The sequence below is a fragment of the Pseudorca crassidens genome, chromosome 5 (assembly GCF_039906515.1).
Source record: "Pseudorca crassidens isolate mPseCra1 chromosome 5, mPseCra1.hap1, whole genome shotgun sequence".
Taxonomy (NCBI): Eukaryota; Metazoa; Chordata; class Mammalia; order Artiodactyla; family Delphinidae; genus Pseudorca; species Pseudorca crassidens.
This window is the reverse complement of record NC_090300.1, coordinates 136,276,950-136,301,700: the sequence shown is the minus strand read 5'-3', so window position 1 is coordinate 136,301,700 and position 24,751 is coordinate 136,276,950. Positions and strand designations below refer to the sequence as shown.

Below are 24,751 nucleotides of genomic sequence, written 5' to 3'. Positions count from 1 at the left end.
CTACATTTATAATAAAACTCAATTTGTTTTTAAATGGCATGCTGTTTTCTGCCCTCTCCAAGACTGAGTTTAGGCTGATAATAAACTTGATTTTTATTTCTTTTAGTACACAGACTGGGTAATGGTAAAAGAGGATTTAGGGTTAAAATTTGTCACAAGTAATGTAGTGTAGTCATCATAATGATGGAAAATGATTTGTTTAATGGAGAAGTTGCTTAAGAGGTCTGTGCCCTAATGGAAGTCATAGTAGAAGGAACAGTGAACTAGGAGCCAGGAAACCTTAATATCTTTGGATCTCAGTTTTGTTATGATTCTCCACCCCCCCATATTTGTAATAAGATGGTTACACAAGAATCAAAGAATCTAAGTTGGGTAGAATTTTCTGATCAGCTTCTTTCCTCCACCCCACACGCATGCTCCTGATTGTGAATTCTCTTTGAAATGAAGTTTCCTACTCTGGTGTCCATGGGTATTAGGCCACCTGAGACTGTTTACAGAATTTCATGCATTTGTGGTTTTTTCCTGGTCTTAGTAAATTCACTGAATGAATGAAAAGATTTCCTCATCTCCAAGACTTTAATAACTGCTACTTTCGAACAACCTTTAAGAACAAATAACCCAGGGAGTTCCCTGGTGGCTTAGTGGTTAGGATTCTGGGCTTTCACTGCTGTGGCCCGGGTTCATTCCCTGGTCGGGAAACTGAGATCCCACAAGCCACACGGTGCAGCGCCCCCCCCGCCCAAAAAAAGAATAAATTACCTGCCTTTTATTTAACATTTAGGTCTTGGAGACTCTGCCCTTTTATTTCTTATCACTACTGAAATGTATAATTTAAACTCTCAGCCAACATGTGAAACAAATCAAAAGTTGGTGAGCATGAAAAATAAACTTAGTAAGCTAGTCACTGCTAGAAAAATAATTAAATTTCTTAGGATTTATCATTATCTAACATACCTATTTGGATGTCCATCTCCTCCCACCCCCAAGAATGGAAGCTCCATGAGAGAGGAACATTATTATGTAAGTGGGTGGATGGATGGTTTTCAGTGTAGGACTGTTTATACTTCACCTCTGATGATGATCTTTGTCTGTAACTTATAAAACAAAATTTAGAAATTGAAGGCTGTTCCAGATCTGGAAAGGTTAAAATATGACATAACATAAAAATGAAAACTTTTGTTAAAATAGGCACTTTTAACTAAACTGCAGTAGTTTAGTTGAATCATGAGAAAGAGAGCCTTCCATTTTCCTTCAATTAGAAATCTTGAAAAGAATATCCCATGAATTTGACCTTTTATAGAAATGAGACTTTTTAATGCATATGCAAATAAAGGATTTAACCAAAAGACTAGTCACAATTCCATCATTTTGATAAAGGAATATTGTAATCACATGCAATATTGTAGCACTAAGGGATCAGTAAATAGGTTGAATATTGTTGATGTTAACCAAGTAACAGAATACTAGAACTAAGATGCTTTCAAGTTTTCTCTTGGTGCTCTAATGTTTTCTCTTACGATAATAAAAAGCAGTGTTATACTACACAGAAAACTTTAAGCCTAGAAGGTGATACTAAACTTGCTTCTTCAACTGTGAGAAAAGGAATGAAATGTCACACCGGGGTGTTGTGATCATTCAGTTGGGCTAACATATATAAACAACTGACATGGGGCCTGCCACAGAGTAGGCACTCAGTGAATGGTGGGTGCTTATTACAGGTAAGGAATGTCATAGACGATATTTAGCATACCTAGAGAAGAGTACTGGAAATTCTAAAATTATATTACTTACTTGTGATTTATTTAAAACTGTTATAATTGTCAGCAGAGGAAGCAGCCTTTTTAGGAAAGTATGTATCTTGGCATGGTTGCCTCAGATATTTCATGGTATATTAGACCAGGAGATAAGTTCACATGTATTAAAGTTCCATCAGTTGGCTTACTGAGAAAATGTGTGTTAGTCATAGTGGCATTTCATTTAAATAGCACAATATGGTATCTGTATTCTTCCTATTAATGATACTCAAATTGTTTTCTTACAATGGAAGCTAAATGTATCCTTGAGACTTAACTGAGTTCTTGGATCCTAATTTCTGAAATGTGGCAATTATATTTTTAAAGTAGAGGGGCCAAAAAAAAGATTTCAACAAACATCTTCCGAAATTCTGTTGTAGGCCCTGGTTATGAAGGAGGTGGTGGGGTGCTTTAAGGATGGTTTGGTGTAAAGAATTTTCTGAATGATCAGACTTAAGTGTGGATGTTAGTTTGGGAGTGATGACTACCTGTTTCTTGAATTGGGCTGAAGTAGCCCTCGCAGCCAGATTTGTAGGGAACCACCTCCATCTTTTAGAGATTTTGATTATTTTAGTAACTGATAATCTGAAAACATAAAACTATTCGATGCACAATAATCACTCATTATCACTTGATTTTAAAGGAATCTGTTCTTAGTACCTCACACTTCAAAATAGCTAGAGCAGTGGTCATTTCATAAAAGCTAAAGGAAACAGTTTACAGTTGTTGACCATTTAGGAGAGAAGGCATATTAAAGGTGATAGCAATTCATCAGTACATTCTCTTTACTGTATAAGTGTATGTGTTTACTTTTCCAAACTTTTGTATATGTATCTCTAATACAATGTACAGCATATTTTTATTTAAAATTTCATTGTAAATGTGAAATTTGGGTTACTTTGGTGTTCCAAACAATAAAAAAATACACAAAAAAATGTTTGTTTGTGTTACATATCTCTATTGTGTTACCAGCATATCCATAATATCTTTTCAAGGAAAAATTAAGCTAAATCGGATTCATTCCTATTGTGGAAAATTAAAGTCTCTTCTCTTGCCAGATACATTTACTCATTAATTATTATTATACAGAGATTCTCTACAGTTTTGTCACACTGCTATAGATGATGGTAAAATTTATAAATAAGAATTGGGTATGTGTAAGATTGCTTCTTATTGATAATATTTGTTACCAGATATTTAAAGCAAAAGTCACAGATTGGTAGCCTACAGGCTGACTTGCTAGGCAGTAGTATGATGTATACTTCATGCTTGATTTTCACACATCCTTGCCTGGCCTCGATAGGCATTTGATGTTCCAAACTTTGGACACTTCAAGAATTATGTAGACAGAATTGGTTTGTGAATTCAACAGGCGTGTTTGCTTTTATGCAATAACTATCTATGATCCTTAAGACTGCCTTGAAGATGAATAATTTTACTATCAAGTTCTGTAATTCCATTTGACTCTTGAACAACGCAGTGATTAGGGGCGCCAACTCCCATGCAGTAAAAACTCCACACATAACTTTATAGTTGGCCCTCCATATCCGAGGTCCCACATCTGCAGATTCAACCAACTACGGATCATGTAGTACGTATTTACTGGGAAAAAAAAAATCTGTGTATAAGTGGGTCCGTACAGTTCAAACCTGTGTTATTCAAGGGTCAACTGTACTTTAAAATTGATATTTGACTTGTGATTTCACTTAGCTTTAGATTTTTCTGCCTAGAATTTTGATACTTTTATAATTAGTAATTTTTAACACTATAAATTAGAACATTAGAGCACCAATCTACTAGTGTGAATAACATTCAAAGGAAACCTGAAGAAAATTCTCAAAAGTTTTTTTTAATGGTAACACCTAATTTTTTAAACACTTTTTGCATTTTAATATTCTTCCTTATTGTAGACTTTGTTATAATATTGGTTATGTTAAATTATAACCCAGAGGGGTCTACCAGATGTTTGTTTATCCTTTAAAAGTGTTCTTTGAAAGCTTTAAAATATTTGAATTGGTACTCTAAATATTGCATTATATTATTCCACTATGTTTCTTTTCCCAAATACTCATCACAGTGCCATCAACTTTGTATATAACATTGTTCAATGAATGTTTTTATAGTGATCGATCCACAGCAGATATTTACCTTGGATATGAATTTATGCATGAATACACACTATATTTTCTCAGAAGGCGAAGCAGTTCAAACAAAACATGGAGAAGGTCTTGCACGAAAACTTGAAAGCTGCTTATCATATTGTCTCCATCTCTCTCTGCACTTCCTAGGCTGCAGAACTCCAGCCTAAAGAGTCTGTTTTAAGTTTAAATCTCTCTGACGTCTCTTTGGGCCTGAGGAAGGTGGGAGGGGCAGAAACTCTGGGCTCTAGATTGATTTTGGTAGACAAAGATAATGCTGTGAAGAATTTCAGGTAAGATTTTTTCCAGCTAACATTGAAAATAAAATTTCCTATGGATGATCTCATTCAGTGATGGATTACCAGTATATCCCAAGCTTCTTGACTCTAATAGTACAACTCTTTAACTCTTAAGTCACAGCTGTTATACTTTGCCAGTTACAATAAAATAGCAATTCATATACAAATTCTTAAAAAACGACTATAAATGAGCCATAGGGAAATTGACCAAACCTTATTGTACGTTATTTTGCAAAAAATCCAAGGAGACATTTTAAAGAGATAGTAGTCTCTGATTCTTCATTTGAAATTATGGTTTTCATGTATTAGATTTTATCAAAACATAATGTGCCCCATGCTAAAAATAGATACACGTGTTAGTCTGCCTGCACTATATGTTATTGAAAACTCAAAATTCTTTTAGCAATCTTTTGCTACCATTCTAAGAACGATTTTTTTTTGGTATAGTAATGTATAATGCAATCTAAAATGTGCTCTCTCTCATTCTTTTGAAAACTAGCTCCTCATTTTTCCATTCTCCCCTTCTCCCATCACAGTGCCTCCTGTAAGAATCACCTGGGAGTCTTTTCAAAATAATTACGGCCTAAATGTAGTTAACTGGTGAATCTAGGCGAAGGAAATACATGTATGGGTTGTACTGTTATTTCAATTTTCTAAAGGTTTGTAGTTAAAAAAAAAAAAAACACTTTTAATGATTAAACAGATACATATATGTATATGCCTTGGGGCTCTCAGGGCATTGGTGGGAGAGATAAGAGTGGCTGGTATATCTTTCTCCTTGTATGAACAAATTTTGAGTTAGGTCCATGCACAATGCCACAGTGACATTCATTCGTTTGGAATCAAGAAAAGGTGGAACTGCGACTAGGAGCGGAAAAGGCGGTTGTGAAAGAACATTGCAGCTTTTCTCAAAATTTCAGATATTCATAGGTTTACAATGGAAAGAGACTCACCGCCCTGGGGGAGAGACCTGGACCTTGTAGCCACTGCTTTTGCCCCCCGAGAGGTATCTTGTTGATGAGTTTAGTCATCCCTTATGCCACCACCATTCATTCATTCATACGTTCAACATGTATTTACTCGAGTACCTACTGTGTGCCAGGCACCCTTCTGGGTACTAGAGATCCCTGAATGACAAGACAGGGCCTTTCTTCCTGGAGCTTACGTTCTAGTGGGGACTTAGATAGTAAGTAAACTAATAATTTCCCATGAAGCTATTCCTATGAAGAGAGTAAAGCAGAGAATGGGATTGGAGGAATGGCGTTTGAGATGTACTCTTTTATATAGGATGGCCAAGGAAGGCTTCTAAGGAGGTAATACAGAGAAATAATAGAGGAAAGAGCCATAGAGACACAGGGAAAACATCTCATTTAGAGGAGAACAGAAGGGGAGCTTGGACTGAGAACAGACTTGGCTTGTTGGAGGGACTACAGTGGGCTGCTAGGGTTGAGCAGTGCAATCATACGGAAGGGCGGCAGGTGATGAGTTCAGAACTGGTTGTCAGGGGCCAGTCAGAGTACAACAAGAAGTATAGGTCTTAAACACTTTAAATCTGGTTTCCATTTTTCAAAGGATTATGGATGGCTGTTCTATAGAAAGCAAACTACAGGCGTTGGTAAGAGTGGAAAGAGGAGACTGGTTTGGATGCCACTGGAGTAGATGAGATTAGAGTGCTAACAGCTTGCACTAGGATGGCACAGCAGAGGTAACAAGCATTTGGATTCTGAACTTATTTTGAAGATACAGCCTTCAGAATGGCCTTACTATATATGTGAGAGAAAGGAGTCAAGGACGACTATGTTTTTGACCTGAGCAATTTAGTTGAGTGTAATTGCCATTCCTCAGATGGGCAAATCTCAAAGAGGAGTGGGTTTAGGATGAGGATGTCAAGTTAAATGTTGGATGTTTTAACTTCGACATTCAGGTGCAGATGACAACTAAACAACTCGTAAAGTCTAAAGATGTAAATTCTGGTGTAGTCAGCAAATAAAAATAATATTTACAGCCACCAGAGTATGTGACATTACCTAGGGAGGGAATGTAGTGAGAGGGATGAGCCCAGGAAAACGTCAGCATTTAGCAGTTGAAGATATGATACGGAGAGCTAAGACATGATGGGAACTCTTCTAAGGAGTTTGTATATATATCAGTCATTTAAGCCTTACAGTTCTTTGAAGTCAACACAGTTATCCCCAGTTTGTAGATGGGGAATCAGAGGCGTAAAGAGATGAAGTGACCTGCCCAAGGTCACAGCTCCAGTGGCAGCACCTAGAATTCAAGGTACACTTATTCCAGCACCTGTGCTTTTTAACCACTGTCCTCTACTGTTCCATCCAGCAAAGGATACTGAGAAGGTGCAGCTAGAGGGCTAGGAAGCAAAAGTAGAGGAAGGTATTCCGGAAGCCCAGTAAAGAAAGTTCCTAGGAAGGAGGGAGAGATCAACTATCAGATGCCATTTTTGGGTCAAAGAAGAGTGCTGAGACTTGCTAACGGGATTTATCAAAATGAAGGCTTCTGGATGACCTTGAGAAATGTGGTTTTATTGGAGTGATGGGTTCACAAGTATATATAGATAGGGTCAGGAGAGAATGAGAGATACAAGAAATGGATACAATGATTTTGGACATCTCTCTGAGGAGATGTGCTATATAGGGGAACAGTGAAACGGCGGTGAGCTGAAGGGAGATAGAAGGTGAGGGCAGTTCTTTCGTGTTTATTTCTAAAAGACAACTCTAGCATGTTCATTATTGGAAAACCCAGTAGAGGGGAAATTTTTGTTGCAAGAAAGAAGAGATATTCTCTAGGTTGATATTATGTAGGTGAGGGTATGGATTCTGAGTTTGAACGTGGGGCACAGATGTTGACAGATGGAAGGAGTAATACAGATACAGGTGCAGGTAAATCGGTAGATTTGGTGGTAGGTAGGTGGATTAAAAAAGCCTTTCTAAAAGTCCTTTTTTTAAAAAATATATACCAACTAGGATAAATAAAATGTATTTCCATTTAACAATACTTGATAATGAAAAGAAATGAAGTACTTATACATGCTACAACGTGGATGGGCCTTGAAAAGATATGCTAAGTGAAAGAAGCCAGTCACAAAGGGTCACGTATTGTATGATTCCACATTTATGAAATGTCCAGAATAGGCAAGTCCATAGAGACAGAAAATAAAATGTATGGTTGCCTGGGGGTTGGGATGGAGTTGGGGGGAAACAGGAAATGATGGTTAATGGATACAGGGTTTCTTTTGAGATGATGAAAATGTCCTAAAATTTATTTCGATGGTTGCCCAACTCTGAATATATTAAAAAAAACATTGAATTACACCCTTTATGTGGGTGAATTGTAGGCTATGTGAATTTTACCTCCCAGAAGCTATATAAAACCAGCTAAGAATAGACAGGATTAAGGAGAAACAGGAACATGTGAAATAGATATCCAGAAACATAAGAATGTGAATTGACTAGGGAAATTAGAATTGCTGGCCAGGATTAAGGGAGCATTTGTGGTTGTAGTTATAAATAAAATGAGACCAGTCAGCATGTCGGAGGTGGTGCCCAGCCATATTCAGGTGCAGGTTAGGTAGAAGAGTTGCATTTAAAGCCAGTGTTGAGGTTTTTCCAGGCAACATGGTAAGGGAGAACCGTAGACTCCAAGACAGGTAAGGAGGAAAGTAAAGACGTGAAGGGCATTGGGGACTTGATCCTAGTGGGATTGAAGGTTGTTTTGGGAAAGAGGGTCAGAGAGTGGGGTACTTGAAAATGAGAATTCAGAAGTGATAAAGTTACTTGTAATGAAAGGTCCAGGACTTCCTAGAGGCGTTGGCTGTGGTAGAATGCAAGACAAGATGATGGGCGGAGAAGAGGTAGAAGAACCGCCCTTTCTACTGATTTCCCTTTTCAGATGTTCTCTCTGCCCTTCCTTTTTGTGTGTGTGAAAGATCCAACTTAAATTTACATCCTCCATGAAAGGGTTCAACTAACGATTCTCCTGACATTTCAAGGTCCACACTGGTCTCCAGTCATGATATCAGCCTTCCCCTCCTTCACCACCCCTTTAATCTTTTAACATACCTGTTCTTTATTTCCCATAATTACCAACGTCTTCGCTATAGAAAGCACTGGCACCTCCCCTTTAATCTTGATTTTTACTTTTTGTGAAAGTGGTTTTTTTTTGATTCATCATAGGAAATAGCCTTGGTTATTTAAACTTCAGTGTATTTCTTATACTTCTTGAATTGAAGTAGAGACATTTGGGGCTGTCACTTTTTTGGTCTGCCTTAAAATCTTGCTGTATTAGGAAATTTGGAGTCTTCTGTCTATAGTGTGAGTTTCCCCAGGTCTGAACTCTTCCCTTTTTTGTTTCATCCATGTTCTGGATAAGTTAACACCATGGTTCTTCTGAGCTCTGTACATTTAATCAGTGACTTCAGCACATTTCCACCAGGTGTAGCCTAGGCCCCTCCAACTCTCAGTATTAACATGTGAAATTTGTTGTCTGTCTCCGAAAATTGTTCCTCTTTCTAAATTCCTGCATTGAGTTGATGCCTTCATCCACCCACTCATTCGAAGCAGCTATGTTCCTCCATCTCATATTCTGCCAGTCCTGCCTACTAAAGGGCTTAAGTCTGTTCTTCATCTCTCGCACGTCGTTCAGTTGTCTCTCACCTCTTTTCCCTAGATTCTTGGAATAAGAGCCTAACTACTATTCAGTGTCCTCTGCCTCCTTGCTTTCCTGTATGCTATTTGCTGGAGAGGTCTTTCAGAAATGAACATGAGGATCATCCCTGCTAAAAATTTCTCCGCGGTTTTCCCACCACTCTAGATCAGAGTCCAGGTTCCCTTCCATGGCATATAAGACCTGGATTGCCCCGGCCTAACTGTTCAGCCTCACAAACCTCATTTGTTTCTTTTTTAATTGATAGCAATCTGTATTCATACAGATTCTTTCTTGCTGCTTCAATAATAAACCTCATCTTTTCTCTCCTTGATTCTCATCAAAAGACATTCTGTTGCAATTCTCAGAACAACACACTTTACTGCTTCACTTTGCTAATAATATAATAGGCCTTTCCAGAAGCCGCTGTTCTCTTTAACCAGTAATGTCCTTCCTTAAATTGGCCTTGAATGTTCTTCCTTTCCTTTGGGACCCAATTCAGACATTCCCCTGGGACTCCCGCTCAGATTCACACACACTGACTTTGTCAGTTCCACCTTTGTCACCATAATAGTGTGTGCCGTCTCCTATTGACAGCAGTTGACATTTGTCTGTTTCTACTAGGTTATGTGCTGTTTGAAGGAAAAGATTATTACTTTTTTTAATCTTTATATCCCCAGCACATTAAATATGTTAATAATGTAAAGCTTAGATGTTCAACATATGTATGAATAAATAAAGTTTTTAACTCTAGAAAACTTGTCAGGTATTTCACGTCATACTTCCAAACAAAATGAATAATTGCTTTGAATGTCCTTTAGACTTGGGTAACTCACTGTGTATTCCATTGGTATATGCATCATGACAGCTTTCCTAATAAAAATAAAAATGAAATTCAGCTCTTATGCCTACCAAGGGCTTATGCCACCTGATATATTTTTTAATTAAATATAACTGTTATTATAAAAGCAGTACTTTTTTGTTCACTGCAGAACAACAGAAGAGAAAAAAATATCTAATTCCACCACTTCTGTGCCCTGAAGGCCAACATTTGGAGCTGTGGGAATTCTATTGGGGGAATCTGTAAACTTTGTTGGTCTGTAAAGGGTTAAAAGGAAATCAGCTTATTTACAAAAGAGGGAAAGAATTTGAATAATATTTTAAGTAAATCCCAAATACAAATATCCACATATATGGAATAGATGAATTAGGCTATGTTTTTCTCTTTATAAAAAATGTGCTTTGTAGGAGTTTTAAATATATGGGTACTGTAAAAGTTAACCCTGTTAAATGAACCTGTATGTACCCTCAAATGCATGTTATAAAAAACTTAGAGATGTGTTGCTAGAGATCGGTTTATATTTTACAAAGAATCATTGCCCATTTGCTCTCTTCTGTACAAGATTGAGGTTGGCCTTGCTTCCTTTGGCAAGCTGTCAGATTGGTAGCTGAGGAAGCCATCATTATGGGGAGATCAGGAATAGGACCTTCCCATTGTCCTGCAAAGGTCTGTTTCCTCTTAAAGGTTCATCTGAACTTAATTCTTCTGTTACAATAAGATGCTTTGAACCCCTTCCTCATTTTTCTAGTGTTATTTAAAACTTGCTATTGGCCCCTTGAGCATATCGTTAGGTACTGGAATGTGCCACAACAAGTCTTTAACAGAGTAAACATTTACCGGTTTCATCCTTGAGTAAAGCTGGTGGGAAAGTAAAGTTCAATTTGTTGAAGTGTGCTTCTCTATATGATGACTCTATTGAAGGAGGCTGTACATGGGTGCACATTTTATGTTGCTTGTTTTAAGTTAAAGTCCACAAATGTTGCGGCTCTACGATTTCTTTAAAAGGTGGGAGCAAGGACATATCTTAGGTGTCTTGTTGTCCCTTGTATGGTATGTACTCAATATATGTTCACTAAATGATATGAAGAATGTTAGTTTGCCATGAATTTTATATCAGTCTGAGATAATAGTATAAGCTCTGTAATATATTCATTGTCTGGGATTTCCTGAGGAGAGTGTAAAGAGTCTATGGGGTCTTGGCCTTGTTCATCCAATTCATCATTTCTGGCTTTTCACTATGGTAATTAGCATTTCTCAACTTTAGGCCTGACATATGGAAGCATAATTTTTTCCCAGTTACCAAAGTGCTTGGTGGATATTGGGGGACCAGGAGAGGCCAGTAAGATCTCAATGATCAGAAAAGAAAAATGTGTTTTTGCAAAGTGAAATATTTAGTGTTAGGATACTTATCGTCTGTCAAAATAGATGTGTAGAATAATAATTTCAGCACTTAACTGTGTGCCAAGCTCTGAGCTCATGCTTATGTACTTTATCCCATTTAATCTCAACAACAGGCAGGTATTATTATCCCCATTTCTGAGGCATGTGTCCAAGATTGCTCCTATGTGAGATCCTTTTCACTGAATGTATTTCTCTTTAAGCATTTAAAAAAAGGTACTCTGTTTAAGTAAATACCAAGGCGGTGAGTCTTCATGTTAAGAGTTATAAACTGATGCACATAACATTTTCCAGTCTACTCTGTTTGGTGCCTAAGTCTGACAGAATAGTATTGGACCATGTGTCCTGAGGAACAAAAACTGAAGTAGACATTCTTGTCTATCATATTAGTATTAATTGTTTATACAGAAAATCTAGGAGCAAATAGGACTTGTTAAATGTTTGCTAAAGTGAGTGGAAGTGATTGAAACTGTAAACATAAAATAATATGATGCTGGGGACAAAAAGGTGAAGTATTGGGTTTGCTCTCTGGTGGTTTTTCTGTCAGTGTCACGCAAGCATTTTTCTCACCATTGCCAGTTGATGGTCATAACGCACAACTTGCTCAAAGGCATTTCTGCAGTACATGGGTAAATGGCACATTCTGACAATATCTGGAACATTTTCCTTTATTAGAATAACTCTTGTTGGTCATAGTATTTGCCTTGTGATGTTTATATTTGCAGAGAAATAAATTGAGAGAGACCACGATACCTGTTACTTAAGTTGTGAACCACAACAGATCGTCCTTTTCCATGGTATTATAAATGATGGGTTGAATTTGATTCTTAAAGCATAAGCACACTCCTGTAAATGGGAAATAAAGGCATTGTCACTTTCAGCAGCAGCACTAACTTTATCAGTTTTGCCACCTTTGGGAAAGTGAATAGAAGGTGACTGGCTGGGCACGCAGCATTGTTCAGCAGTCATTTCGGCATAGCAGTTTACACGTTATGCTGTGGTTTGAAGAGGGACTTGTAAAAATAAACTATGTTTGTGCATGGATCTTTATTTTATAAACATTAAAGTAATGCTTACTGCATAATAACTGCACAAAGCATTTTAATGACAGAATCAAAGAAACCTCCCTCTTCACTGGATTTTCTGGGTCATTGATCCCATTTTTTCCTAGTAAAAAGTCAAATTAAGACTTAGAGTAAGAAGTTTTCTTCTAAGAGTACACCTGAAATAACCTTCAGTTGGGTCAAATAGTTCAGTTCTTTATCCCATTATTTCTTTTATCTCAGCGCACATGTGTTTCTCAAGTATTTTGAGTGGTAAACAGCTACTAGTCAAGGCTATAGAAGGAGATTCTGACGTACTCTTTCCAAAATTTGGTATATTACGATTTCTTTTTGCAGCTTATTTTGACCTGTATCTATATTAGGTAGACGTGTATACATAGTATGTGTCTCCAGGACTGCTTGCCCTGCCTTGTTACTGGGCTGTCACATTTTTCTGCTAGGTAGACAGGCAGACAGTATGAAATTTGAATTTGGGGTTGAATTTCATTTTGCTTCAAGCCCCACAGGAAATAATTGGAAATAGAATATGCTGTCTTCTATGTTATTTTATTTACACTTTTAATTTTTATTGCCTTGCAGGTACTCAAGGAGTAATTGGGCTCCAAGCCCCATCCACTGGTCTTCTTGGTGCCCGACCTGGCCTGATCCCACTCCAGCGCCCGCCAGGAATGCCTCCACCTCACCTGCCACGCTTTCCTCTGATGCCGCCTCGCCCCATGCCTCCGCATATGATGCATAGAGGTCCGCCACCAGGCCCCGGGGGCTTCGGGATGCCTCCGCCTCATGGAATGAAAGGTCCCTTTCCTCCCCACGGCCCCTTTGTCCGGCCCGGTGGAGTGCCAGGGCTCGGGGGCCCAGGGCCAGGCCCAGGGGGTCCCGAGGACAGAGATGGAAGGCAGCCGCAGCAGCAGCAGCAGCAGCAGCCGCCGCCGGCACCGCAGGCGCAGCAACAGCCACCGACGCAGCCACCGCAGCCGCCGCCGACGCAGCCACAGCCGTTTAGAAACGATAACAGGCAGCAGTTCACTTCAGGTAGAGACCAAGAAAGGTTTGGAAGAAGATCTTTTGGAAATAGGGTGGAAAATGACCGGGAACGGTATGGGAACCGTAATGATGATAGAGAGAATAGTAATCGTGAAAGGAGAGAGTGGGGAAGAAGGAGCCCTGACCGGGACAGGCACAGAGACTTGGAAGAGAGGAATAGACGCTCTAGTGGGCATCGAGACAGAGAGAGAGATTCTAGAGATAGAGAGTCTCGTAGAGAGAAGGAGGAAAACCGAGGCAAGGAGAAGCCTGAGGTGACAGACAGGGCAGGCGGTAACAAAACCGTTGAACCTCCCATTAGCCAAGTGGGAAATGTAGACACTGTTTCAGAACTTGATAAGGGGGAGTCTGAGTCTGCAGTTGTAAAACCTTCTGAAGAGTTACCTGCTGAGGCTACCTCATCCGTTGAACCTGAAAAGGATTCTGGCTCAGCAGCCGAGGCTCCTCGTTAGAGACTGGAATTTGTCCACATGTGACAGTGACACTTCCTGGAGTGTAGAGCTTGAAGTGTACAGATGCTGTATTATACTTGCTCCTGCTATATCACAGCCCCGCAGTAGTTGGTGGGGAATTGTAAGCAATTTGATTGCTTCCCTTCTATTTAAAAATAGCCACAAAATAACAAAAAATACTGAAAATATGAATAAATATTACCCTTTTTGCTGTAACTTTTTAAAAGTTTTGACTTTAAAAAGTTTACAAATCGTAATTAGAAGTGCTCTCTATTTTTTTTTTTTAATTTAAGACAAGGTAACGGTGAAAGCTCCTCAAAAACAATAGGGATGTTTTTAATAAACTCTATTTTCGTAACAAACTTTAATGTGTGCTATTCTTCCTACACTGCATTAAGGTGGAAAAGGATTGTTCACCATCAAAGTTTGAGCTGTTAATACTGTGTTGGAGTCTAAATTAGACTTGTATATTTGATGGAAATAGACATCTTTATGTAGTTAGTCTCAAACACTTCATTTGTAATATTTTTTATTTTTAGCATTTCAATCATAAGGCAAAGGTTAGTGGTTTTAATGTTAACTGAAAAGCTTGTTTTGGAATTCAGTCAAGGTCTTCTTTTTTTGCCATTGACTTTGTGGTAAATGTTGCCCTAAATAATTAATTGTAAAAAAATTTTTTCGCTGGGGGAAAAACTGGACCCCAACATTACCCGTTGTTCTATAAATTATCTGATTGCCTGGGTATTACTTATTTAGAAAGAAGGTTGGGTGTTTTTCTTAACCATCCCATGAAATTTTTCAAAAGGGTGAAAGAAATCAAGGTTAGTATTTGCAACCTAAGAGCTTATGGTCTTACCTGTTTAAGGACTTAAATGCAACCTATTGTTTCTACAAGCCTCGCCTGTTGCCTTTCTTTACCATTTTTTAAAGTCCCCTGCTGGGCAGAGGTAAACTGAACTTTTTGCCACTTACAAAGTACTTTCTCTCTTTTCCTTAAAATTGTTGGGTTAACTAGGAAAAATAGTCGTAGGTTATCCAAGAGCTATTACATGAACACATCCAAAGCCAAATCAAACCTATACCTGAAATAGTAAAGAAAAGCAGTTACATAAAGCTGCTTACCTAGTGCCAAGGAAAAGACCGTTAACATAATCCTAGTACTTTCGGCCTTGAAGCTTTTTTCTTCTTAAATCACATTTTTAAACTGTCATTGTTTCAGTGTGCGTAAGATAACTTTTTTCTTTACCCTCATCCCCAGGCGAGAAGCTGCTTTATTACTTTGGTTTTGAGTTTTCTGCAGCAAGACCTTTGTTTGTTTTGATGGGGGGAAAATGTATTTATCTAGGGCAGTGTTCTTGAGTCCCTGCCTTTGGAAAGTAAGAGAAAATCCGGTTTCATATATGCAGATTTGAGTTATAAAATTTATCCTGTTTGTTTTATGTTGGCCCACTGAAAAGTTTAAAAGTCCCAGCTGAAACTGCTTTTGGAAATAAAAATACACCTGACTGATTAGTGTTCAGATTTCAAGGACTCGCAGCCCTGTATTTCCAATTGAAAGTATTAAGGGTCACCCTATTTGCACGTGACAAAACCCCGAAAGTACCAAGTGGTAGTAATTACACTTGAGGCTTTAAAGGACACAAGCAAGTCCTGTATTTGAGTCTTATCCCATTTATGTAACAAAACTGTACATTATGAAATCTGTTTGTTAGTGTTTGTTTTTAAATTCCCTACCTGATGGTAGTTGTAACCATTATTGTGAGCATACTGTTATCACCAATTTAAAACTTTGAAAACACACACAGACTACAAATTCTTACTCTAAATTAGCTTTTCCTCTCCTAAGTGACCTTCGCTTGATAAAGTCCATCATATAATTTACGACCAACCAAAACTGTTGCTTATCTGGCTTCCCTATCAGAAGTAATATTATAACCCACCGTCAAACCTGAGTTAGATTAACACTTAAAAGCATTCTCTTACAGGTACATATTTCCATTAAGAGAAACAGACTTGAATTCACTAACTGGGTGTGTCAGTTCTTGTATTTAAACAAACAGAACCCACAATCAAACATTTCTTTGCTTCCACCTTACAATGGCATAATGTATTTCTTTAAGGAGCTTATCTGAAAGCAGATTGTGCCAACCTCTACTTTTATTATAAACTAAACGTTCACAGTTCTACAAAAATGCAGTATGTGCTATTTGACAGGTAGGTAAGTCTTCTCAGCTACCTGAAGCTCTAACTAACTTGCCATTCACAATTTCACTGAAAGTTATCAAAGGGCTCTCTTAAACTGTAACATCTACTTTTTAAAATAAAGGTACCACTTTAATTTCCCTAAAGCTAACAAAGGATAGCCTATTTGTCTGAGATTAAAGTTCAGCTTAGTCTTAGCTAAATGTACCAGTTGCTAACATTTTAAACATTCTGATCTCATTTAGAACAAACACTTTCAAAAAAGAGCTCTATGGAAGTTAATACCCGTCAACATATTACTAAATCTGTTCCATTCAAGCTCTGTGTATGAGTATCAGAGCTAATTTAGAATTTCAACTTAGATACTTTAATAGGCTCAAAATACAGTAGTGCCACAGAGAATGTTTATTGCAGGCTTGAGAACTGAAGAAATTCAGACAAATAATATCCATATGTGACTAAGTTTGGCAAAATACAGAGACCACTGAAACAAGACACTTTGAGTATGAGTCTTATAAAATTATACAAATCTTCAAGTGATCATGAATCAGTTCTTATTACAGGTACTTAAAGCAATTAAAAGTCACACAAAATACACTTTTAAGGTTACGGTGTTTAATGTTTCTCTAAATTTCTACAACTAGCAAGATAACATATGCGTTACTAGGACTCAAGACCACCTCCTAGGGAATGTTTATTGGGCGATCCCAATTACACCACAGGCCAAACGACTTCCAGCGTTTCCTGTCTTTGTACTTTCTTCATTTCCACCTCTGCCCAAGTCATCTGGTTTTTCATGGACCTTTAAAAAATTTTAAGAACACATTAACTTAGGGCTATCAAGCAATTACCGTATCTTCTCAACAATACCCAAAAGACTTTTAAGAACCATTTAATACTAGAAAATAACATGTTAAAATAATTTTACTAGGAGGAAAGTATACTAATATTTAATCTAATAGTAAAAAGTAGAAACTACTCCTCAAAGCTTTTTCTTGATAAAGCAAAGAAATAGTTACCCTCAAACACTAGGTAAGCAGTGCTATCTCTAAATGAAATACAAAAAACCCACACAATTAGGTTACACGGCTGCCACATGCTGAATCCAACATGAGAAATTCTAGTAATCTCAGTTACAGTAGTCATTCTTTTATTGTATAAATTGCTTTGGGGGGAAAAAAAGTAAACAAAAAAGAACATCAAAATCATGCCTAATTACGGACCCATAAACAAGAGGTAATCCTAAAAATATCTTGACGTATTCGAGCAGTAGTATTTTAAATTTTGCTCATCAAACACTGATACGTGATTTTTCTGCTTCACAACTACAGGTGAAGAAAATTCTAAGAATAAAAGGGTCAACTGAAAGGAGGTGTCTCCTGAATGTTAACTGTCCTCTGGGGCAGGCAAAAGGGAGCCTATCCTAGGTGGTGTTCTGTATGAACCAGATGCAGCTCTACGTAACTTGGGGCAACTGCTTCCCACGTATTAAACAAGTGGTGATAACCTGCAGACATGAATGAGTATTAGTACTGAGGTCCATCCGATTTCAGACTTAAGACGCTCTGGTTAACTACAAGGGGAAAACCCAGTAGTGGCAAGAAAGTCTGGCCATTTAAAAACTAGATGAAGACCACTCCTGTTTCTGTAACACAGATCTAATTAATACGATCTAATGTAATCTACTTTATTACCGCATCTTAGCAAAACAGTGTTCTTAACTGACCTAGATCATTAATTACTCTTCACTGTAATCATCCAATAAAATAATTGCTTTTCCTAATCTGAACTAAAAGGACAATTTATATGGATCCTTAGAAACCAGGACTAATAATCATGAAATCATGAAAACATATGTGACCATGTGTTAGAAGTAATTTTATGCATATTCTTATTATATGAACACTTACCACCATTGTGCGGCCAATGATGGAATGGTCTCCACAGAGTGAGATTACGGAATCTTCAATACGCACTTCGGCCACACCATTCTGGTCAGCCTTCACATTGCCCAGGTCTCCAACATGCCTAACGTTGAAAAAGCGTTAGAGGGATCAGGACTGGTTTCTATTTAACTTTACTTCATGAGCTAAATTAAAAATGGACTGAGTCAGATATGTAAGGGTGGGCTAAGAGGTGGATATAGTCTGTATCAAATGGAACCCACTTTTCCAGACTGACAAAACCCTGAAAAACATGTAAGTTTAAAAACAAGTAACTAGATGTTCTAGACACACAGCTCTTCAAACACAGGCTTCAAGTCTATAAAGCAATGCTCTGGGAAGAGTGGTAGGATGGGGTGCACCTCTAATTTCACAGGTAAAGGACCAAAGGGTAAACTCTAAGTTACTGAGTTACGCCTGTTACGTCCTGGCATGGCAGAGCTATGCCCCTAGGCCTCTGATATAAAAATAAATTAATCCTTGTCCTTAAATTTAATATTTTCCTGAAAGGCTCTCAGAAAACAAACACAAATGGGAGTCTCACTGAATTTTCAATATCAAATTTTTACCTACAAACCTTCCAGTGTTTCACAATGGTTTATTTTGCTAGTGGTTGACAGTACTGTTATTCATGACATTTCCTGTATTAGATCCCTTTGACACTTGTATGAGCTCTATATTCAATAAATGCTACAAAACCAAATCGTTTTAAGTGTCCCTATTTAATTCCTTAGCCCAAGGGGTAAGCCATTCCAGCACTTGGGGGCAAGGGGTTACATGGGGGCAACAAACTCAAGAGCAGAGGTGCAATTATCTTAGCATGCAATCTGCAGGTCATATACCCATACTGCCCCCTCAAAGCTGTCGCTATTATTTCAAAAAGAGTTAAGGTCACTCACCTCTCTTCATCCTCTGGCCCACCGTGTTTTTTGGATAGAGGGTTAAAGTGAGGACCTGCACTGGTACAGCCTGTTTACGAAAAAAAAAAAGTGCTAAATTATGAATCAAAATTCCAAAGTAAGTTCTCAAAAGAAACTGGTCATTGCTAAAAACCTCAAATGGAGAAAGTACTGACCCACACTGTGACTTCTAGGCTAATAAAAACAGAAAGCAACACATTAAACAGGCAGGGAGTAAAGACATTCTAACTACTGTGTAACACTGGTGAAGTTAAATTAATACCCTTCTCTGGTCTCTGGTTTCTTCACTGCCCTGTAAAATGAGAAGGCCAAGACTCGATCTTCAATAGTTCTTCTGTTAAAATCCCATGATTATGATCCTACTTCATTAGACAACACCACACCTCAACTACAAAAAACTTATCTCCCCAGCAACATACTACCAGGCAGCTCTCCTGTTTATGGCCTTTACTTTGCGTGCAGAATATAAAACGGCACCTTAATCCAAGGGCTGCTGCCCGGCACAACTCCGGGGCATTCAGACTGTACTCTGTAAAAATGGCACTCCAGTGCACCAGGGAACAGCGTTCACATAGAACACAACCACGACAATGCAGGAGGCTCTTTCATGACATGGTTCTTCATTCAACAGCTGACAGAAAGTTTCCCCTGTTTACAGCGTTTATCCATCCTCTACCCAGGGAGAAGACATGCAGGTTACAGAAAGTAGCACAGTAAGTCAAAGCCACAGAGCAATCACCTCCCAAAGCAGAAGCAGTAAAACCAAAAAAAAAAAAAAAAAAAAAACGACGTGAGGAGTTTTTTTTTAATTAATAATTTATTTTGCCTGCACCGGGTCTTCGTTGTGGCATGCAGACTCTTAGTTGCAGCATGCATGCGGGATCTAGTTCCCCAACCAGGGATCCAACCCGGGCCCCCTGCATTGGGAGCGTGGAGTCTTACCCACTGGACCACCAGGGAAGTCCCAGGACCTTTTATAATTGTTGAAATGGATCAAATCTGATCATTAAATCACTATTTACAGAAACCAAATTATGGAACATTAAAAACAAGTTCTAAGACAGAAGGGATATGTGTATACATATAGCTGATTCACTTCACTGTACAGCAGAAACCAACACAACATTGTAAAGCAATTATACTCCAATACACACACACACACGTTCCAGCACAATGAATTAAGTTCTCACCATAAAAAGTCTAAACACTAAGTTTACTCAAATATGGCAATTTAACCCATAAGCTTTTGTTGACTTGCTTCTAAACCCAACTTGAGAAAATGGAAGTACAATCCAAAGTGTGAAGAGTTTACACCCCCTCATCAGTTTGTACCTTGCCCCCCCCCCCCGCCCCCGCTAAGGCCCTTAGGCTAGAAGCGCAGAGCTACCTCGCAGGGTTATGCAGATAAATGCACCCTGCTTGCCACACCCGCCCTCAAGCCCCAGCTCACCAACACCTGGGAGTAAAGGGGAAGGTCAGAAAGAAGCTGCGTTTTTACTTAAAACACACCTGAGACTCTTACATAATCAACCCATAATCACAAAACATCAACTCCTTCTCCTTCCATTCCACACGGAAGAGTCAAAAGCCATTTTTATCCCTGAGATCGACTTTAGTAGTCATATTAACTTGACTTTTAAAAAAACTGTCACAAGTTTTTAATGTTTGGGGGTAACTCTACTCGGTGTATCTTACTAGGTGAAATAACTGTCAGTCACTAAACCAGCACAGCACCCACCTTGTGTATTATCTCCAAATTGATGGACATGGAATCCATGATCGCCTTCAGTCAATCCTGTAATGGATCCCGATACCACGACCGTCCCATCTTCCTTTATTCAAAGAAAAGTGCAAGAAGTTTGAGACAGCAAATGCTTCTGAACAAAGAAAACAGTTGAATTATCTTTACCACTGACAGGAAAGTGAAAAGAACATGGACTCAGGAGTCGAAAAATCTGTGTCCAAATCCCAGGTCCGCCGGGAGCAGTGAACCTCCAGCAAGCTGCTAAGCTACTCTATTCATATGTAATATGAATAAGTTCTTGTTTATTATGTAAATATTTCGAATAGGTCGTACTTGCGCATAGTGAGTGTATGTGTACAAATCAAACTTTTGAACCCAAATGTTAGCACATCATACACTTTTTAGCACCCTACTTCCTTCATGCACTCTTCTATGTTAGCAATCATACAAATCTGCCTTAAAAAGAAAAACAATATCCAACTTGCTACCCTAGGATCCCTGTTCTCCACTCTCCACCAGAGGGGTGTTGACCCGTTTCCGGCGTGGATATCTTTGATTTACAGCCAGAAAATATCCTACCTCACTGCACCTGGGGGACTGATCCTAGTCCAAACAGAAGTACTGCTTTCTCAAGTCTTTTTAGGCATTGAAACCTATATAACCTTTCCACTACAGAGACCAAAAAGAAAGGACAATGAAACACTAAAACAGGTGAAAAAAAACACACTGCAATTCAGGCAATGTTGATGGATAATGGTACCGCATGCTACATATAGAAATCAAAGAAGTTACTTCTACAGCTACAAAGAGATCTTAGGAAGTAAAATAAAATAGACACAGCATCCACACCATATAGTAATACACGACGGTGTCTTTGTTTTTTAAAAAGCCAGGGCCAACAGTTACAAGAGGTGTTAGCCTTGAAGATCGTACTTTCCACTGGCTAGATACCACTGCTCAACGGAAGTAGCCTGGCAACTGCTGCCTCTTGTGTTTCTTTTTGAGAATAGATACACTATGATTCTTCTACGTACAACCTTTAATTTTGGAGAACCCCAAATGTGAAAGTAATTCCTCCAAACACGCCATGTTATCAAGAGCACAGACAGACAAACATGGCAGGTTCTTCCAAGCCTCCACTTAATTGGTAATGCATAGAGCACAAGAAGTTCAACAGTAAGCTGCCTGGGTACAACCCTGCAGGGACCAGGCTATTGTCTCAAATGAGTAAAACAGGTCAGGGAAGCAGGAGGAATGTAAACCGGTCCAGCACAGCGTTGCCCTGGGCTAATGAAGGCTCAGTATGGGCAGATCTCCAGATTTTTCAAGAGACGCTAAGAATTTGGACTTAATAGGTGAAAATTTCCGATTTTTGAAAACTGGAAACTAATCCAAACTTTTAAACACTCAATAGGCCAAGAAATACAGTTTATTGTCAATTTAATACATCTGCATATCCAAGGGTCTTTATCAGGTACAAAGAGCACCACCAAAATGATGCTGGAACTTAAAGGAGGGGCCATAGAAGCTGCTCAGGGAAGGTGGAAAAACCAGTTTAACTTCTGAATGCAACACCACGAGCCGTTTTCTCAATGGCCACAGGGCAAGAATCCCTCAGAGACTTCTTAGGTTCTCTAGTGGAGAGAGAGAGGATGGACAAAACAAAGTCTTGCAAATGAAAACAGCAAAATTCAGTCAAATATCAAAGAGCCTTTTCTAGAAAATTTGGAAACCACCTAAAGGAAAAAAATTAAGCTCAAATATAAGCTCTCTCGTTTGAATCTCACAGATGGGGGACACTTACCTAGATTACTTTGCATGTCCTCTCACATTTCCATAAACCACTTTAACGACTAAATCTCATTCATATTCTCTCATGATTAACAAGCCAACATAAACAATTTTCCACCCACTGGTAACCTCGCTAAGATCTGGGGGGACAGGCTTATCACAAGCACCTTCCTCACAACACCTGTGTTTTGCAGTGTCATCAATGAGTATGTCTGTACACTTTATTTTACAAGATTTGTTCAGGGGTTTATCCACCTGCATCTCAGTTAACAGGCCCACGGGTAGAGAAATTTCAAAGTCACTTTACAGGGAATTTGTTTAAACGAATGCTCCAAGAACAGAAGTGACAATTCCATGCAATGGAAATACTCTAGGTGTCCTAACATTGGACTTCCAAACCTCATCCACTACCCTCTACCAACAGGAATTCTCAATCCTCCGTGCACTGTTAAGAACCACTTTGGAAGCTTTAAAAAGAGCAACACTCAGACTGCACCCCATCAGGTTTTCATGTAATTGATCCGGAATTGAGCCCTGCTATCTGTATTTTAAAAGCTCCCCAAATGAGTCTGCTGTGCACCCAGAGTTAAAAATCGCTCCTCTGGAAAACCCCCAACCATGGAGGCTGTTAGATCTCTGGCTTTTGGAGCTCTGACCAGGGCCGTCCTCTTTGCCCTTAGAGGATGACCCTGACCTAGAGCAGGGGTCAGCAAACTTTTCTGTAAAGGATCACTGTCACCTACTCTTGTTTTCACGACCCTTTAAACACAAACATATAAAACCATAAATATATAAAAGCCACTCGGCTCGAGAGCTGTACAAACACCGCCTCGGGACAGATTAGGCCCGCGGGCCGCAGTCTGCAGACCCCCTGAACTAGAGAGTTCAAGGTGGAAAGTCCCAAACGGATACGGATGCTACGAAACCCAAACGGCCCAGCCGCATCCGCCACCCCCGGGTCTCAAGGACCGGCCAGGCTTCGGACTGCGCAACTCAGCATCCGCGGTATCTCAGGACCCAGAATCTGAGCCCGCAAGAAGGGCCACAGCGTCCTCAAGCACCTCAGGTCTCCGCCCGGGCCTACGGACGCCGAGGAGGCGCCAGGGCAACCGGCTTTCCTCTCACGCTTTCTCTCCTTCCGAAACTCGCGGTGGTCGGCACCCACCGGGCCGGCCGGGTGTTCCCTCCCTACACTCCCGCCCAGGCCTCGCCACGCACAGCCGCTGCTGGGCTCGCCCGGTGACTCAGCACTCCGCGGCCGCGCGCGGCTGTCGGCTCTGAGGGCGCCGCACGGCCGAGGACCCGTGGGGCGCCGACCCGCCGACCCACGCGCCGGGTGCGTGGCGAGGTCGGCCCGAGGCCCCGCCGGCCGCTCCCGGGCACAGGTGTGCGGGCACGGCCTCGCCGCCGGTCTCCCCCCGCCGGTCCTTGCCTTTTGTTCGAAGTGGATAGTACCCTGCACCGGGCCGTCGCCCTTCAGCACGCATACGGCCTTCGTCACCATGACTCACGGGGACGCGCTCCGGTCCACTGCGAAGACCAGAGAAGAAGCGGGAAACACAGGCGAGGACGCCAACGCAAACCGAGGACGCAGCACCGCGCCGAGCCGCGGCACCTTTATATGCCGGGCCGCCGCACCCCGCCCACCCTGGCCCGGAACCAATCGCCGCCCGCGTTCTCAGCCCGCTCCCCACGGGACGCGAGTGGCCGGGAATCACCGGGGGCGGGGCCAAAGGGCTGCTTGGGGCGCCTTGCCTTTCGCGCTGCCGGCTCCCTCCGCCCGGCGTCCGTAAAACGCCCAGAAACCTGGAACGGCGAAAAACAGCAGCCCTTCTCCTCCAAAGAGTGTAGTCCGTGGATTGCAGTACACAAAATAAGGAAAATGAGGTATACGCGGCACGCCTTGAAGATCTGAAGTCCCTTTGTCTGGAAATGTAGTTAGTTATAACTGACTTTGGTCATAATATTGTCGCATTTGTTTTTTTAAAAGTTGGGACTGTCAAGCTGGGTGCTTTTGATAGCTTTTACTTTTTAATTGTCTTGTGTTTTGGGTTTCGGAGGGTATGTAAAGTCCACGCATCTCAGCCCCTGGTCTCACCTTTTCTTCCCCGCAATTTTCGTAGTCCTAAACGTATAGAGTTACTTGGTTATCAGAATTGTGTATTCTTTTCGAATATTTCCTGTTTGGCAAGGCCGCAAACGTGAAAATACCAAATAATGTCAACTGATTGATTTCTCCATACCTCTGCGTTTTGTCTGACTCTGCTGCCCCAAATGTCAAGGAAAAGGGTAGAAGGGGTGAATAATTTATGATACCTCCGTACCTCAGAGTATTTCTTATCCTTCAAGGACAAGACTTCAAAAACATGAAATGAGCAAACAGTACAAACTACTTCTGTGGGTTTTTATTTAAAAGTATACACATATTTACTTGTGCGCTCAGAAATCTAGAAAGATGTACAA

General features: G+C 39.9%; 3 protein-coding genes across 21 annotated transcripts in view; 2 read left to right on the top strand and 1 right to left on the bottom strand.

Moving 5' to 3' along the window:
* SCAF4 (SR-related CTD associated factor 4) overlaps positions 1 to 14,050 on the top strand; it is a 56,298-nt gene extending 42,248 nt beyond the window's left edge. For all 5 annotated transcript variants that reach the window (XM_067739322.1, XM_067739320.1, XM_067739324.1 and 2 more), the window contains exon 20: positions 12,772 to 14,050. In XM_067739322.1, the coding sequence (XP_067595423.1) occupies positions 12,772 to 13,688 (917 nt within the window). In that variant the 3' untranslated portion in view covers positions 13,689 to 14,050. The remainder of the gene's footprint in view (positions 1 to 12,771) is intronic.
* Positions 14,051 to 16,272: 2,222 nt separating this feature from the next.
* Positions 16,273 to 23,862, bottom strand: SOD1 (superoxide dismutase 1). Its single transcript, XM_067739336.1, has 5 exons — positions 23,721 to 23,862; positions 20,492 to 20,585; positions 18,733 to 18,802; positions 17,801 to 17,918; positions 16,273 to 16,692 (listed from the first exon to the last, which is right to left on the bottom strand). Exons 1-5 carry the CDS (start codon positions 23,790 to 23,792, stop codon positions 16,585 to 16,587), a joined length of 462 nt encoding a protein of 153 aa, XP_067595437.1. The 5' UTR covers positions 23,793 to 23,862; the 3' UTR covers positions 16,273 to 16,584.
* Positions 23,863 to 23,909: 47 nt separating this feature from the next.
* LOC137225380 (uncharacterized) overlaps positions 23,910 to 24,751 on the top strand; it is a 132,457-nt gene continuing 131,615 nt past the window's right edge. For all 15 annotated transcript variants that reach the window (XR_010943816.1, XR_010943819.1, XR_010943818.1 and 12 more), the window contains exon 1: positions 23,910 to 24,175. Coding sequence is in view for 10 of the 15 variants with exons in the window: in XM_067739326.1 (XP_067595427.1) it covers positions 23,910 to 24,175 (266 nt within the window). In the remaining 5 variants the exon portion in view is untranslated. The remainder of the gene's footprint in view (positions 24,176 to 24,751) is intronic.